The sequence below is a fragment of the Salvelinus fontinalis genome, chromosome 12 (assembly GCF_029448725.1).
Source record: "Salvelinus fontinalis isolate EN_2023a chromosome 12, ASM2944872v1, whole genome shotgun sequence".
In the NCBI taxonomy this organism is placed as follows: Eukaryota; Metazoa; Chordata; class Actinopteri; order Salmoniformes; family Salmonidae; genus Salvelinus; species Salvelinus fontinalis.
In genome coordinates, this window is record NC_074676.1 from 40,511,796 (window position 1) to 40,527,605 (window position 15,810).

The following is a 15,810-nucleotide window of genomic DNA, read 5'->3' on the forward strand; positions in this document are numbered from 1 at the left end:
AAAAATCTATTTTCATTCCATGTTGTAAGGCAATAAAATAGGAAATATGCCAAGGGGGTGAATACTTTCGCAAGCCACTGTATAGGTCCAGTGGCCATACTGAGCATTCCCTAGAGAGTTCCAGTTAAATTGCAGTGGTGTTAGGGGCTTTGTCCATTCTAGTTATTCTGTGCTTGATCCTCTCCTCCATTCTCTCTGTAGATTACCAGGGCAGCTTTCAGAGCTGCTTCCATTTTGGAGACTCGTACAGAATGGAACAGTCTGTGAGTGGTGTTCATGTACCAGTGGACTCACATGGTTACACTTCCCACCAGAACAACGGCTTCCACATGTCCAGTACCAGCAGTGGCTCTGCTGCGGGTGAGACCTGGCGTAGATCATCTCAACTTCCTCCTTCTCCTCTAACAGTTTTTGTTTTGTTTTCCTGTCATTATTTTCCCCCTCCTTGTTCATTGAATGAGAAGTGTGTGTGTGTGTGCGCACTAAAATACATAATTGAATTATTTCTGTATGTTGATCAAGCCAACTATTTCCCCACACACTGAACAGTGTAGCATCAAATTTGATTGTGTGTCTAATTCAGTGGTCTCCTCCCCCAGGCTTCAGCTTGGCACAGGACCTCCAGGGATCAGGGGAGTGCCAGTTCACCTCCAGCCCAGATGAGAGCATCTTCTTCCAGGTGAACAGCTTCGACCGCAGCCTGAGCCAGATGTCCTCTGTCTACACAGAGACATAGAGGACCTGATGTTCCCCTGGGTATCGCTATACGGGCGATGTATCTCAATAGTCTGGAGTGGCATCCATTCCTTACAAGTTTGTTCTGTTCTAAAGGAAACAATATAATTGAAAACAATCTCTACTGCTCTTGAACGACTGTCAGTCATAACTCTGTAACAAGACAAGAGCTTCCTACAGCCCTGCCCAACAGATTCCACATGGACTCAGATGCATCCAAATGGACACATTTCCAACTAAGACATAACCTAGTTCAGAATTTCCTCTCTCTCTCTTTCTACATTGTTCAATCTACTAGGGACTGAAATGTAGAAAAATATATAATGTTGCAGTGTTTTTACAGTGGATGAAATGCCTTGGTTATTTGTTTAGATTGTCTGAAGATATTTCTGGAAGGTAAATGGAGGGGTGGTGGATGGTCATACATGAAATATTCTGGAACACAGTAAAATCTACTTTGTGTATAAATGTACAGTTTGTTTAAAGCAGTCTTTTGAAAGTTTGTTATTTCCAAGTTTAAGAAATAAATAATTGTACAATAACACAATTGTGACTTAATGTTATATGATGTACATGTAATGTAAGTGCCTTAATGTGTTTGGACTCCAGGAAGAGTAGCTGCTGCCTTGGCAACTGCTAATGGGGATCCCTAATAAATCCAAATCTTATGGCACATCCACAGAACTAGCACAGCTGCAAGGTAATGCCATGTCAGTAAAATAACACTATTTTAAGTATCGGAGGAGCATTCAAACAAAACAGTGGTCAGGTATTCTTTTCCTATAAGCCTTGCTTGGTAGTAAAACATGGTTATAGCACCAAGTACAGCGTCTGTGCCTCAAATAACTAGCACTGTATCTGCTATAATGTGAATTGAATATGCCCAAGATAAAAGCAGCAGCACTACAAAGTATTTTATGTGAAGTTGCAGAAAAATGACCCAGTGTTGGACAGTTCGACACACCGGTAAGAGGAACACCAACGATTGACATACTCTGCCCTCTTGTGAGCATTCTCAGCTTTTCACAGTGACATTATGAAAAGGAATGCAGTGGTATTGAGACAATTTGTGATGACTGTTCTCTCTCCATAGGTTCACAGCCAGTTAGACTGGGTTTTCCAAACTCGGTCAATGGGCACATTTTGGTTTTGCCCTAGAACTACACATCCACAAAAAAAGAAAATCAACTCATTATCAAGCTTTGATTATTTGAATCAGCTGTGTAGTGCTTGGCCAAAAACCAAAACATGCCCTTCTCGGGGTTCCCCAGGACCAAGTTTGCAAAATGCTGCCATAGGGAATATTGCAGGAGGCTTCACAAATAAATATCCAGATAATGTTTTTGCAAAATGTTTAAATTGACAGTGAATTGAATTCAGATACAGTTAGACAGTGTGTGATTATGAATATAATAATGATAATAAATACATAATTTGGTGGGTGCTTATATTTGTCCTATTCAATTGGAAATGCGTTTCTATTTGCATATCCCAACACGCCCTGAGACACCCTCGGAGAGTGGGGTCACGGCCATATCCTTCACGTCTTCTTGCTCTTCCTGCTGAGGTAGCTCTGATAGTAGAAGTTGCTGAAGAGTAGGATGAGGCTGACACAGTAGAAAAACACATAGGCATTCATGGAGTCTGGGAAGTCACACTCAGTGAACAGGTTGTAGCCTGTGTGAGTGGTCAGCAGGACAAACTGGAGCTGAAACCACCGTCAGGAGAACATTGTTTTAGATTCAGACAGTTGAGGTACAACCTTAGATATCTCCGTTCATAATCACCATCTGTTTCCTACCACACGTAAGGCCTAGATTCAATCAGTTATAACCGACAATTGCATAGCCTATTATTGCTTTTGTATAGGTTACGTCGGAGGTGTAACCGTGGTGGAGCTGTCAAATCCACAATCGTCTCCAAATGTTATCGCCATTGGATGCACCATGTGGCATTAGTAGAAATCCAATGCAGACGTGTTACAAAACCAAACACTGAAATGTGTGAAGTAATCTCCACCTCGACTAGGCTGATATAATTCCTTAGCCTATCGTTGAATGGTTTTCACTTTGAGTGTCATAGTTTCGATATAGCCTACACGCTCTTGTTGTAAACTATTAACACGGGGGGGATTTAAGGACGGGTGTGGTTTCTTGACAATGACCACAAGAGCAACCGCTCACCAATTTGACTACTCTAACAGTCACAACTCCGACATCATCCTGAACAAAAGCAATAATAGGCTATGCAGTTGTTGGTTATGGTGGGTTAACACTGAACTGATTGAATCCACGTCTTAATCCCTATTCTCTAAGCTTCTGTAGTAGCCAACCAATTCACAAACCCCAGATGTATCCCCTTTTTCTTAAACCTCACTAGATGTCTGCAGAGCTGTAGATAGAGCCACTCACCAGCTGAAGTGACGTCAGATAGCGTTTCCACCATAAGTACTTTTGCATGTGAGGCCCAAGAGCAGCCAGTCCGTAGTAGGAGTACATTACAGTGTGGACGAAGGTGTTGAGAAGACCAATGCAGAACGCTAGGAGAGAGAGGAACACAAAACATCTCAACTATCTGTTACGCATCATGAATGGTATGGACAATTTGCTAGGACCCCATTAATCATTTTAGATTTATATTTGAGTAATTTAGCAGACACTCAGAGCGACTTACAATGAATGTCTATTTGTAAGTCTAGCAGGTGCCTACCAGGTGTTGAGAAGTCCCAACAGAGAGTTGGTAAAACATCTTAATTAAACAAATCTATGGCAGCCCTGAAGCATTCCATATGCGTTGATACAGAGCATTAACGAATAGGATACAGAGTTTTTCCTGGTCTTCGTACTGCTAGACTTACATTGGCCTCCAGCCAGGTACTTCGCCCCTGCCCACCAGTTGAAGATCATGGTGCCATGGTGATAGACATGCAGGAAGGTCAGCTGACTGTTCTTCTTCCTCAGGATGAAAAACACCTGTGAATGGAGAGTTTGTAATGGGTTTTAAATGGATCTCCAATGTTTCACATGAGTCTGACGTTAATACTGGGTCATATTGATTAATGCACACCGTAGGAAAACGTTTTGCAACGGAACACGAAAATGAGCGTTTCCTGGACAAGTAGTCCCCATTTCACTTTGTTTTCTTCCGTTTGATGCCTAATGAATATGACCCTGATTTTCAATGTGTTTTACCGTGTCAGCCAATTCTATGACCTTGGAGAAGAAAAACCACCAGCATGCTTTGGCCATCTGGTGAAACAGACAGACAGAGTTATCCACTGTTATGGCCAGGGCTTTGGGACAGTCTTCAGAGATGGAATAGATATGTATACTATTTGGGGGCATTTGCCAGTTAGGTCAACTATGTGAGAGGTCCAACGGTTTGTGTACAGTAGGGACTATTCAGACACACTCTTACCCTCATCGCCAGTGGGCTAGTGCTGTAATCCACAGGTTGACACAAGTAACTGTAGTTAGACAGCATGGACGTGACCAAGAACTGCAACATAAAAACCTTTATTGGTCAGGTGAAACATTTCATAATAAAATGTAAATTAGGCTAATTTCTATGGCTGCTGAACACACACACACAAACACGTTTAAAGAGAAATCCACAAATTTTGATGGCAGTTGGAGCACACCTCGTGGAACATGTAGACAGACAGGCAGACCATGGCGAAGTTGTAGACAATGAGCACAGCCTTGAGGTCAACAGGTTGCCTGTGTTTCATCAGCTTGGGCCCAGCCCAGACCACACCGAGATAGAGGAGGAATATAGAAGCCACTGGCATGGGGGAGTAGACCAGTAACCATGGATCTGTCCTCTTATCTGGAAGTAAACATGGTAGCCCACTGTATTCATCTCACTTTTAAAATGTTAATATTCTGTTAACTCATTCCCAATTAATGTTGTTGACTCGTCCTGTACTCGTATTTGGCCAAAGTATAAAAAAACACTTCCAAAACCCCACCTCAAAGTTGTATCTCAAAACAGACCTTTTCAAAAATGCTTGCTATTTCCTTAGTTAATATGACGTCAAGATGGCTCATTAGCTGAGCTGGACAATGAGCAGCTACATGTCGTGAATATTTTTAATTACCGGTATACGCTCACACCATTCTGTTCTTAGCGTACGCCCACAACTTTTAAAAACACAGAAAAGGTGTTTTTTATACTGAACAAAAATATAAATACAACATGTAAAGTGTTGGTCCCATGTTTCATGAGCTAAAATAAAAGATCCCAGAAATGTTTCATACGCACTAAAAGCTTATCCCTGTTCGTGAGCATTTCTCCTTTGCCAAGATAATCCATCCACCTGACAGGTATGGCATATCAAGAAGCTGATTAAACAGCATGATCGTTACACAGGTGCTGGGGACAATAAAAGGCCCCTCTAATATGTGCAGTTTTGTCAAACACAATGCCACAAATGTCTCAAGCTGAGGGAGCATGCTTGCTGACTGCAGGAATGTCCACCAGAGCTGTGACAAATAATGTAATGTTCATTTCTCTAGCATAAGCCGTCTCCAATGTAATTTTAGAGAATTTGGCAGTACGTCCAAACAGTCTCACAACCGCAGACCATGTGTAACCATGCCAACCCGGGATTTCCACATCCGGCTTCTTCATCTGCCGGATCGTCTGAGACCAGCCACCCGGACAGCTGATGAAACTGAGGAGTATTTCTGTAAGTAATAAAGCCCTTTTGTGGGGAAAAACCCATTCTGATTGGCTGGAACTGACTCCCAAGTGGGTAGGCCTATGTCCTCCCAGGCCCACCCATGGTTGTGCCCCTGCCCAGTCATGTGAAATCCATAGGTTAGGACCTAATGAATTGATTTCAGTTGACTGATTTCTTTATATGAACTGTAACTCTATAAAAAAATAATATTAATAATAATAGGAAAACTGTTTACTCATATTGTCATAAATTCTAGCTCATATTTCATAGAAATCAGGAAACCCTGGACAGTGTAGGCCTACTGGACAGTACTAACACACAGCAGACAATACACATTTACATTTTAGTCACTTAACAGACGATCTTATCTACAGTGACTTACAGTCAGTGCATTCAGCACAGTATATTTGCAGTACTAGTATTACAGTGCCATTATTTTCTACATATTTTTTAAACAAATTTTATACGGAATGTTAGCAGACCTTCAAATAAAACCTAATATTAGATAAAGGGAACCTGAGTTTACAGATAACAAAAAATATTGATACTTACACTACATGACCAAAGACATAGTAGACCCCTTAAGATTAGTGGAGTCGGCTGTTTCAGCTACACCCGTTGCTGACAGGGGTATAAAATCGAGCATACAGCCATAGCAATCTCCATAGACAAACATTGGCAGTAGAATGACCCGTACTGAAGAGCTCAGTGAGTTTCAACATGGCACCATCTTAGGATGCCACCTTTCCCACAAGTCAGTTTGTCAAATTTCTGACCTGCTAGAGCTACATTGGTCAACCGTAAGTGCTGTTATTGTGAAGTGGACATGTCTAGGAGCAACAACGGCTCAGCTGCGAAGTGGTAGGTCACACAAGCTCACTGGACTGCCGAGTGCTGAAGCACTTAGCTTGTAAAAATCGTCTGTCCTCGGTTGCAACACTCACTCAGTTCCAAACTGCCTCTGGAAGCAATGTCAGCACAATAACTATTAGTTGGGAGCTTCAGGAAATGGGTTTCCATGGCCGAGCAGCCGCACACAAGCCTAAGATCACCATTTGCAATGCCAAGCATCAGCTGGAGAGTGTAAAGCTCGCCGCCATTGGACTCTGGAGCAGTGGAAACGCGTTCCCTGGAGTGATGAACCACGCGTCACCATCTGGCAGTCCGACGGACGAATCAGCGTTTGGCGGATGCCAGGAGAACAGTACCTGCCCGAATGCATAGTGTCAACTGTAAAGTTTGGTGGAGGAGGAATAATGGTCTGCGGCTGTTTTTCATGGTTCGGGCTAGGCCCTTTAGTCCCAGTGAAGGGAAATCTTAACGCTACAGCATACAATGACATTCTTGACAATAAAAAAATAAAAAAGTTTAACCTTTATTTAACTAGGCAAGTCAGTTAAGAACAAATTATTATTTACAACGACAGCCTACCAATGCCCCCATGCACAAAGCGAGGCCTATACAGAAATGATTTGTCAAGATTGGTGTAGAAGAACTTGACCCCATCGAACATCTTTGAGATGAATTGGAACACCGACTGCGAGCCAGCAAAAACAGTGGCGTCCTCACTAAAGCTCTTGTGGCTGAATGGAAGCAAGTCCCTGCATTGTTCCAACATCTAGTGGAAAGCCTTCCCAGAAGAGTGTAAGCTGTTTTAGCAGCAAACGGGGGATCAACACCATATTAATGCCCATGTTTTTGGAATGAGATGTTCGACGAACATGTAGTGTATTTTATTTCCTTAACAAAGTTATGCAACACCCAATTCCCCTGTGTAAAAAAGGAATTGCCCCCTTACAGTCTAACTGGTTGTGCCACCTTTAACTGCAATGACTGCAACCAAACGCTTCCTGTAGTTGTTGATCAGTCGTCACATCACTGTGGAGGAACTTTGGCCCACTTTTCCATGCAGAACCGCTTTAACTCAAGTCCTGCCACAACATCACAATTAGGATTAGGTCTGGACTTTGACGAGGCCATTGCTATTTATCCATTTGAATGTATACTTGATTGTGTATTTTGGATCATTGTCTTGCTGCGCTTCAGCTTCAGCTCACAGACTGATGACCTGGCAGACTGACATTCACATGTAGAATTCTCTGATGGAGAGCAGAATTCACGGTTAATTCTATTAAGGCAAGTCATCCAGGTTCTTGAGGCAGCAAAGCATCCCCAAACCATGACACTTTCACCACCATGCTTGACCGTTGGTATGAGGTTCTTACTGTGGAATGCAGTGTTTGGTTTTCGCCAGGCATAATGGGAGCCATGCCATCCAAAAAGTTGACTCAAGTTAGCCAAAAACAATCACATGGAAGCACCTGGATGATCATCAAGACTCTTGGAAGAATGTTCTATAGACAGATGATTCAAAAGTATAACTTTTAGGATGACATGGGTCCCAATATGCCTGGTGAACCTTATACCAACGGTCAAGCATGGTGGTGGTATTGTGATGGTTTGGGGATGCTTTACTGCTTTAGGACCTGGACGACTTGCCTTAATAGAAGGAACCATGAATTATGCTCTGTATCAGAGAATTCTACAGGAGAATGTCAGGACACCTGTCTGTGAGTGGAAACGCAGCTGGGTCATACAGCACGACAATGATCCAAAACACACAATTAGGTCTACGTGAAAATGGCTAAAAAGCAACACATTTTAAGGTTTGGAATGGCCTAGTCAAAGTCCAGACCTAATCCCAATTGATATGTTGTGGTAGGACTTGAAACAAGCAGTTTGTGCTTGAAAACCCACAAATGTCACTGAGTTACAGCAGTTCTGCATGGAAAAGTGGGCCAAAGTTCCTCCACAGTGACGTGGGAGACTGATCAACAACTACAGGAAGTGTTTGGTTGGAGTCATTGCAGCTAAAGGTGGCAGAACCAGTTATTGAGTGTAAGGGGGGAATTCCTTTTTCACACAGGGGCTTTGGGTGTTGCATAACTTTGTTAAGGAAATAAATTAACTAAGTATGTAATTGTTGTGTTATTTGTTGACTTGGGTTCCCTTTATCTAATAGGTTTAGGTTGAAGATCTGACAACTTTCAGTATATAAAAAAATGCAAAAGTAGAGAAAATTAGAAAGGAGGTAAATCCGTTTTTACAGCACTGGGTACACAACTGGAGCTGTATTGAGCGTAGAAGTAGTACATTTTGACATCTGTTGACTGTGTGAGGGAGGCTGGTGGTGAATGTCCTACGTGTATCAATTGCAACTAGATAATCCAGTCCTGTGACATTTTGTGTTGCGGGCTGAATCACAAAAAAGTCTATTAGGCCCCTATATTGTCTGTGGCCTATCATAAAATCTAAACACAAATTCTGAAATACCTCCATTCTCCAACATCCACTGGTGCATGGACTGAACGCTTTGCCATGCTGAAGCCATTTGACACTGTTGGAACAAGAAGTTGGTCATTGATAATAGTAATAATACTTACTCAAAACAATTACAAAATGACCCACCCCCGTTTTGCTAAAAAGTTAAGGGATGGGTCTGGAGAAATGTAACCACTCAAATTCATAGACAGAGCTATGGATGCAAGGACTGACCATCCATGAAATCAAATGTAAAGTTTACATTTACGTTGTTTACAAACATTGGAGTACAACAAGCTTATATTTTGAGCTCTGACCTAAGCTCATGAGGCATTTATAATTTATATTGTTTAAGAATCAATGGGTATAACCAAGGATCATCAAAAGTCGTGCTATAAATTCTCAGACAACCAAAAGATTCCTTGATGCCCTTCCAGACTCCCTCTGCCTACCCAAGGACATCAGAGGACAAAAATCAGTTAACCACCTAACTGAGGAACTCAATTTAACCTTGCGCAATACCCTAGATGCAGTCGCACCCCTAAAAACATTTGTCATAAGAAACTAGCTCCCTGGTATACAGAAAATACCCGAGCTCTGAAGCAAGCTTCCAGAAAATTGGAACGGAAATGGCACCACACCAAACCGGAAGTCTTCCGACTAGCTTGGTAAGACAGTAGCGTGCAGTATCGAAGAGCCCTAACTGCTGCTTGATCATCCTATTTTTCCAACTTAATTGAGAAAAATAAGAACAATCCAAAATTTATTTTTGATACTGTCACAAAGCTAACTAAAAAGCAGAATTCCACAAGAGAGGATGGCTTTCACTTCAGCAGTGATAAATTCAAGAACATCTTTGATGAATAGATCATGACCATTAGAAAGCAAATTACAGACTCCTCTTTAAATCTGCGTATTCCTCCAAAGCTCTGTTGTCCTGAGTCTGCACAACTCTGCCAGGACCTAGGATCAAGGGAGACACTCAAGTGTTTTAGTACTATATCTATTGACACAATGATGAAAATAATCATGGCCTCTAAACCTTCAAGCTGCATACTGGACCCTATTCCAACTAAACTACTGAAAGAGTTGCTTCCTGTGCTTGTCCTTCCTATGTTGAACATAATAAACGGCTCTCTATCTACCAGATGTGTACCAAACTCACTAAAAGTGGCCGTAATAAAGCCTCTCTTGAAAAAGCCAAACCTTGACTGAGAAAATAAAAAAAACTAAAATCGGCCTATATCGAATCTCCCATTCCTCTCAAAACTGTTAGAAAAAGCTGTTGCGCAGCAACTCACTGCCTTCCTGAAGACAAACAATGTATATGAAATGCTTCAGTCTGGTTTTAGACCCCATCATAGCACTGAGACTGCACTTGTGAAGGTGGTAAATGACCTTTTTAATGGCGTCAGACCGAGGCTCTGCATCTGTCCTCGTGCTCCTAGACCTTAGTGCTGCTTTTGATACCATTGAGCACCACATTCTTTTGGAGAGATTGGAAACCCAAATTGGTCTACACAGACAAGTTCTGGCCTGGTTTAGATCTTATCTGTCGGAAAGATATCAGTTTGTCTCTGTGGATGGTTTGTCCTCTGACAAATCAACTGTAAATGTCGGTGTTCCTCAAGGTCCGTTTTAGGACCACTATTGTTTTCACTATACAGTGGGGAGAACAAGTATTTGATACACTGCCAATTTTGCAGGTTTTCCTACTTACAAAGCATGTAGAGGTCTGTAATTTTTATCATAGGTACACTTCAACTGTGAGAGACGAAATCTAAAACAAAAATCCAGAAAATCACATTGTATGACTTTTAAGTAATTAATTTGCATTTTATTGCATGACATAAGTATTTGATCACCTACCAACCAGTAAGAATTCCGGCTCTCACAGACCTGTTAGTTTTTCTTTAAGAAGCCCTCCTGTTCTCCACTCATTACCTGTATTAACCGCACCTGTTTGAACTCGTTACCTGTATAAAAGACACCTGTCCACACACTCAATCAAACAGACTCCAACCTCTCCACAATGGCCAAGACCAGAGAGCTGTGTAAGGACATCAGGGATAAAATTGTAGCCCTGCACAAGGCTGGGATGGGCTACAGGACAATAGGCAAGCAGCTTGGTGAGAAGGCAACAACTGTTGGCGCAATTATTAGAAAATGGAAGAAGTTCAAGATGACGGTCAATCACCCTCGGTCTGGGGCTCCATGCAAGATCTCACCTCGTGGGGCATCAATGATCATGAGGAAGGTGAGGGATCAGCCCAGGACTACACGGCAAGACCTGGTCAATGACCTGAAGAGAGCTGGGACCACAGTCTCAAAGAAAACCATTAGTAACACACTACGCCGTCATGGTTTAAAATCCTGCAGCGCAGGGGGACCCCCTGCTCAAGCCAGCGCATGTCCAGGCCCGTCTGAAGATTGCCAATGACCATCTGGATGATACAGGCGGAGGAATGGGAGAAGGTCATGTGGTCTGATGAGACAAAAATAGAGCTTTTTGGTCTAAACTCCACTCGCCGTGTTTGGAGGAAGAAGAAGGATGAGTACAACCCCAAGAACACCATCCCAACTGTGAAGCATGGAGGTGGAAACATCATTCTTTGAGGATGCTTTTCTGCAAAGGAGACAGGACAACTGCACTGTATTGAGGGGGGGATGGATGCGGCCATGTATTGCGAGATCTTGGCCAACAACCTCCTTCCCTCAGTAAGAGCATTGAAGATGGGTCGTGGCTGGGTCTTCCAGCATGACAACGACCCGAAACACACAGCCAGGGCAACTAAGGAGTGGCTCCGTAAGAAGCATCTCAAGGTCCTGGAGTGGCCTAGCCAGTCTCCAGACCTGAACCCAATAAAAAATCTTTGGAGGGAGCTGAAAGTCCGTATTGCCCAGCGGCAGCCCCGAAACCTGAAGGATCTGGAGAAGGTCTGTATGGAGGAGTGGGCCAAATACCCTGCTGCAGTGTGTGCAAACCTGGTCAAGAACTACAGGAAACGTATGATCTCTATAATTGCAAACAAAGGTTTCTGTACCAAATATTAAGTTCTGCTTTTCTGATGTATCAAATACTTATGTCATGCAATAAAATGCAAATTGTTCTCCCCACTGTATATTTTACCTCTTGGGGATGTCATTCGAAAACATAATGTTAACTTTCACTGCTATGCGGATGACACACAGCTGTACATTTCGATGAAACATGGTGAAGCCCCAAAATTGCCCTCGCTGGAAGCCTGCGTTTCAGACATAAGGAAGTGGATGGCTGCAAATGTTCTACCTTTAAACTCGGACAAAACAGAGATGCTTGTTTTAGGTCCCAAGAAACAAAGAGATCTTCTATTGAATCTGACAATTAATCTTCATGGTTGTACAGTCATCTCAAATAAAACTGTGAAAGACCTCGGCGTTACTGTGGACCCTGATCTCTCTTTTGACGAACATATCAAGACTGTTTCAAGGACAGTTTTTTTTTCCATCTACGTAACATTGCAAAAATCAGAAACTTTCTGTCCAAAAATTATGCAGAAAAATGTATCCAGGCTTTTGTCACTTCTAGGTTAGACTACTGCAATGCTCTAATTTCAAGCTACCTGAAAAAGCACTATATAAACTTCAGTTAGGGGTAAATACAGCTGCTATAATCTTGACTAGAACCAAAAGATTTGATCGTATTACTCCAGTGCTAGCCTCTCTACACTGGCTTCCTTTCAAGGCAAGGGCTGATTTCAAGGTTTTACTGCTAACCTACAAAGTATTTCATGGGCTTGCTCCTACCTATCTTTCCGATTTGGTAATCCGTACATACCTACACGTACGCTACGGTCACAAGACACAGGCCTCCTTATTGTCCCTAGAATTTCTAAGCAAACAGCTGGAGGCAGGGCTTTCTCCGATAGAGCTACATTTTTATGGAATGGTCTGCCTACCCATGTGAGAGACGCAGACTCGGTCTCAACCTTTAAGTCTTTACTGAAGACTCATCTCTTCAGTAGGTCCTATGATTGAGTGTAGTCTGGCCCAGGAATGTGAAGGTGAACGGAAAGCCACTGGAGCAACAAACCGCCCTTGCTGTCTCTGCCTGGCCGGTTCCCCTCTCTCCACTGGGATTCTCTGCCTCTAACCCTATTACAGGGGCTGAGTCACTGGCTTACTGGTGCTCTTCCATGCCATCCCTAGGAGGGGTGTGTCACGTGAGTGGGTTGAGTCACTGACGTGGTCTTCCTGTCTGGGTTGGCGCCCCCTCTTGGGTTGTGCCGTGGCGGAGATCTTTGTGGGCTATACTCGGCCTCGTCTCATGATGGTAAGTTGGTGGTTGAAGATATCCCTCTAGTGGTGTGGGAGCTGTGCTTTGGCAAAGTGGGTGGGGTTATATCCTGCCTGATTTGGCCTGTCCGGGGGTATCATCGGATGGGGCCACAGTGTCTCCTGACCCCTCCTGTCTCAGCCTCCAGTATTTATGCTGCAGTAGTTTGTGTCGGGGGGCTAGGGTCAGTCTGTTATGTCTGGAGTATTTCTCCTGTCTTATCCAGTGTCCTGTGTGAATTTAAGTATGCTCTCTCTAATTCTCTCTTTCCTTCTCTCTCTCAGAGGAACCTCAGCCCTAAGACCATGCCCCAGGACTACCTGGCATGATTATTCCTTGCTGTCCCCAGGCCACCTGGCCGTGCTGCTGCTCCAGTTTCAACTGTTCTGCCTGCGGCTATGGAACAGTGACCTGTTCACCGGACGTGCTACCTGTCCCAAACCTGCTGTTTTCAACTCTCTAGAGACAGCAGGAGCGGTAGAAATGCTCTCAATGATCGGCTATGACAAGCCAACTGACATTTACTCCTGAGGTGCTGACCTGTTGCACCCTCGACAACTACTGTGTTTATTATTATTTGACCATGCTGGTCATTTATGAACATTTGAACATCTTGGCCATGTTCTGTTATAATCTCCACCGGCACAGACAGAAGAGGACTGGCCACCCCTCATAGCCAGGGAACCCGGAGAAGAAGAAAAAAACTCTGACTGGGGAAAAATTGCTTTGAACGGTCATCCAACTCAGAAACTTGGGCATCATCCTAGACCTCCAACTGATCTGAGCAAAGATCACTGGGGTGTATTCATGAAGCCAATTCCACAACAAAAGCCATTTACTCCAAATGTTTTGTTTACTTGGTAATGAAAGTTTGAGTTTATATTGGACAAATTCAGGTAGATCATTCCCAGTTTCGTTTGCTTCCGTTTGTTTCTTAAACTGTAAACGGTTCCCGTTGCAATAAGCTATTGAGAGAGGCTGCCATAGTCAGACCTGGACCTCAAGAGAAGACAGGCTATGTGCACACTGGCCACACAATGAGGTGGAAACTGAGCTGCACTTCCTAACCTCTTGCCAAATGTATGACCATATTAGAGACACATATTTCCCTCAGATTACTCAGACCCACAAAGAATTCGAAAACAAACCCGATTTTGATAAACTCCCATTTCTATTGGGTGAAATACCACCGTGTGCCATCACAGCAGTAAGCTGTGACCTGTTGCCACAAGAAAAGGGCAACCAGTGAAGAACCAACACCATTGTAAATATAACCCATATTTTTTCCCCTTTTGTACTTTAATTATTTGCACATTGTCACAACAGGGTATAACGCCATAATATGACATATGAAATATCTCTACACCTTTCACATTTTTGTGAGTGTAATGTTTACTGTAAAAAAATAAGAAATTCATACACATTTGTTTATCTATTTCACTTACTCTGGCAATGTAAACATATGTTTCCCATGCCAATAATGCCCTTTGAATTAAATTAGTAATTAATATATCCCTGATATCACGATTTGTCCCAGTCTGAGCTCGTTTTTTTCTTCTGAGTTCCCAGTTGTCGAGAACGGGATCCTCGCTTTAAATCACAAATGACGTCACTTTTCCCATAACCAAGTAGAGAGATACCACACAACAACCAACGCGTAGGATTCATAGTTTGCGTTCAAAAAATATATATCCTGGTTAGTTCATTGAATCACCAAATAATGTGGAGACAATTCATTGAATCACCAAATGTGTCATGTTTTTGCACGTTAGAGAGGCGTAGTATAATCTCAAAGATTGACACCCATTTAGTGGCCTTTAAACTTTCTTTCAGTCCTTGTAAGGACATTACCATAAATATTATTTCACACGCGCCGTAAATTCATATAAAATGACGGGCAAAGTTCAAATAAACTTACAATATTTGTGTAAATATTTATCTTACGATTTTTCGTCTGACTAAATACAATACATACAGAGCTGTGTTTAATGAATGAACTGGACTTACCCGATAAAAGCGTGGGACTTCCTTCTGAAAACTGGTGAAAATAGGCCTACGCGAGACGTTCCACACGGCGTTTTGATTGGACACATTATGGCAACAGCTACCAGGCAGGTATTTCAAGTTCGAGCATGTGTTCAGTAAGAGATCACCTAACGTAACAAGCGCAGAAAGACAAGCAAGAGAACCCCCCCACACACACACTGCCATAATACTTATGTAGGCCTACGTTTAAAAACCGAATCATATTACTTCATATCCACAAACTGTTTCGTTAATAAAATTATATTGTTTGATCTCAAATTGGAGGGATGATGCTAGGCAAAAAATATATAAAATATATATATATTCCAGTTTTACAGTCAGTATTCTCAATGCATGTGTACTGTGTATATCTGAGGTAAAACACACCAAAGCATATTTTATGCAACATATAGGACAACAAACATTTTGCAGGTAGTGTTCAGCATTCAACTAAAATAATTACACACTGTTTGCATCCTAAAAAGTATTTTACTTTTAGACCAGTTTGGAACTTGTGGCAGTTCGCCAGACAGCAATAGTCATTGTATGTTACTTCGAACCCACAAATGCAGATACTCCAGATACTAAACTAAAGAAGGCCAGTTTAATTGCTTCTTTTATCAGAACAGTTTTCAGCTGTGCTAACATAATTGCAAAATGGTTTTCTAATGATCAATTAGCCTTTTAAATTGATAAACTTGGATTAGCTAACACAACGTGCCATTGGAAC

General features: G+C 42.4%; 2 protein-coding genes across 2 annotated transcripts in view; one reads left to right on the top strand and one right to left on the bottom strand.

The window, feature by feature from the left end:
* The window catches only part of LOC129867409 (zinc finger protein GLIS1-like), a 157,375-nt gene extending 155,385 nt beyond the window's left edge, over positions 1 to 1,990 (top strand). Inside the window, exons 10-11 of the mRNA XM_055940787.1 lie at positions 202 to 360; positions 600 to 1,990. Coding sequence (XP_055796762.1) covers positions 202 to 360; positions 600 to 736 — 296 coding nt within the window. The 3' untranslated portion in view covers positions 737 to 1,990. The remainder of the gene's footprint in view (positions 1 to 201; positions 361 to 599) is intronic.
* A 122-nt stretch (positions 1,991 to 2,112) lies between these two features.
* Positions 2,113 to 15,236, bottom strand: LOC129867408 (elongation of very long chain fatty acids protein 4-like). The gene is made up of 8 exons (XM_055940786.1): positions 15,063 to 15,236; positions 8,753 to 8,816; positions 4,376 to 4,563; positions 4,153 to 4,233; positions 3,927 to 3,983; positions 3,593 to 3,707; positions 3,147 to 3,274; positions 2,113 to 2,443 (listed from the first exon to the last, which is right to left on the bottom strand). The coding sequence occupies exons 2-8, from the start codon at positions 8,808 to 8,810 to the stop codon at positions 2,276 to 2,278; spliced, it is 795 nt and encodes a 264-aa protein (XP_055796761.1). The 5' UTR covers positions 8,811 to 8,816; positions 15,063 to 15,236; the 3' UTR covers positions 2,113 to 2,275.
* Positions 15,237 to 15,810: the final 574 nt, after the last annotated feature.

What these genes read in the sequence shown, in the direction of transcription:
- LOC129867408 (XM_055940786.1), bottom strand. Translation starts at nt 8,810, where the DNA reads ATGGCTTCAGCATGGCAAAGCGTTCAGTCCATGCACCAGTGGATGTTG. An exon ending in GTGGATGTTGGAGAATGGAG is followed by an intron (nt 4,564 to 8,752) that starts GTATTTCAGAAT and finishes GTTTACTTCCAG; the next exon opens with ATAAGAGGACAGATCCATGG. An exon ending in GTACCTGGCTGGAGGCCAAT is followed by an intron (nt 3,275 to 3,592) that starts GTAAGTCTAGCA and finishes TCTCTCTCCTAG; the next exon opens with CGTTCTGCATTGGTCTTCTC.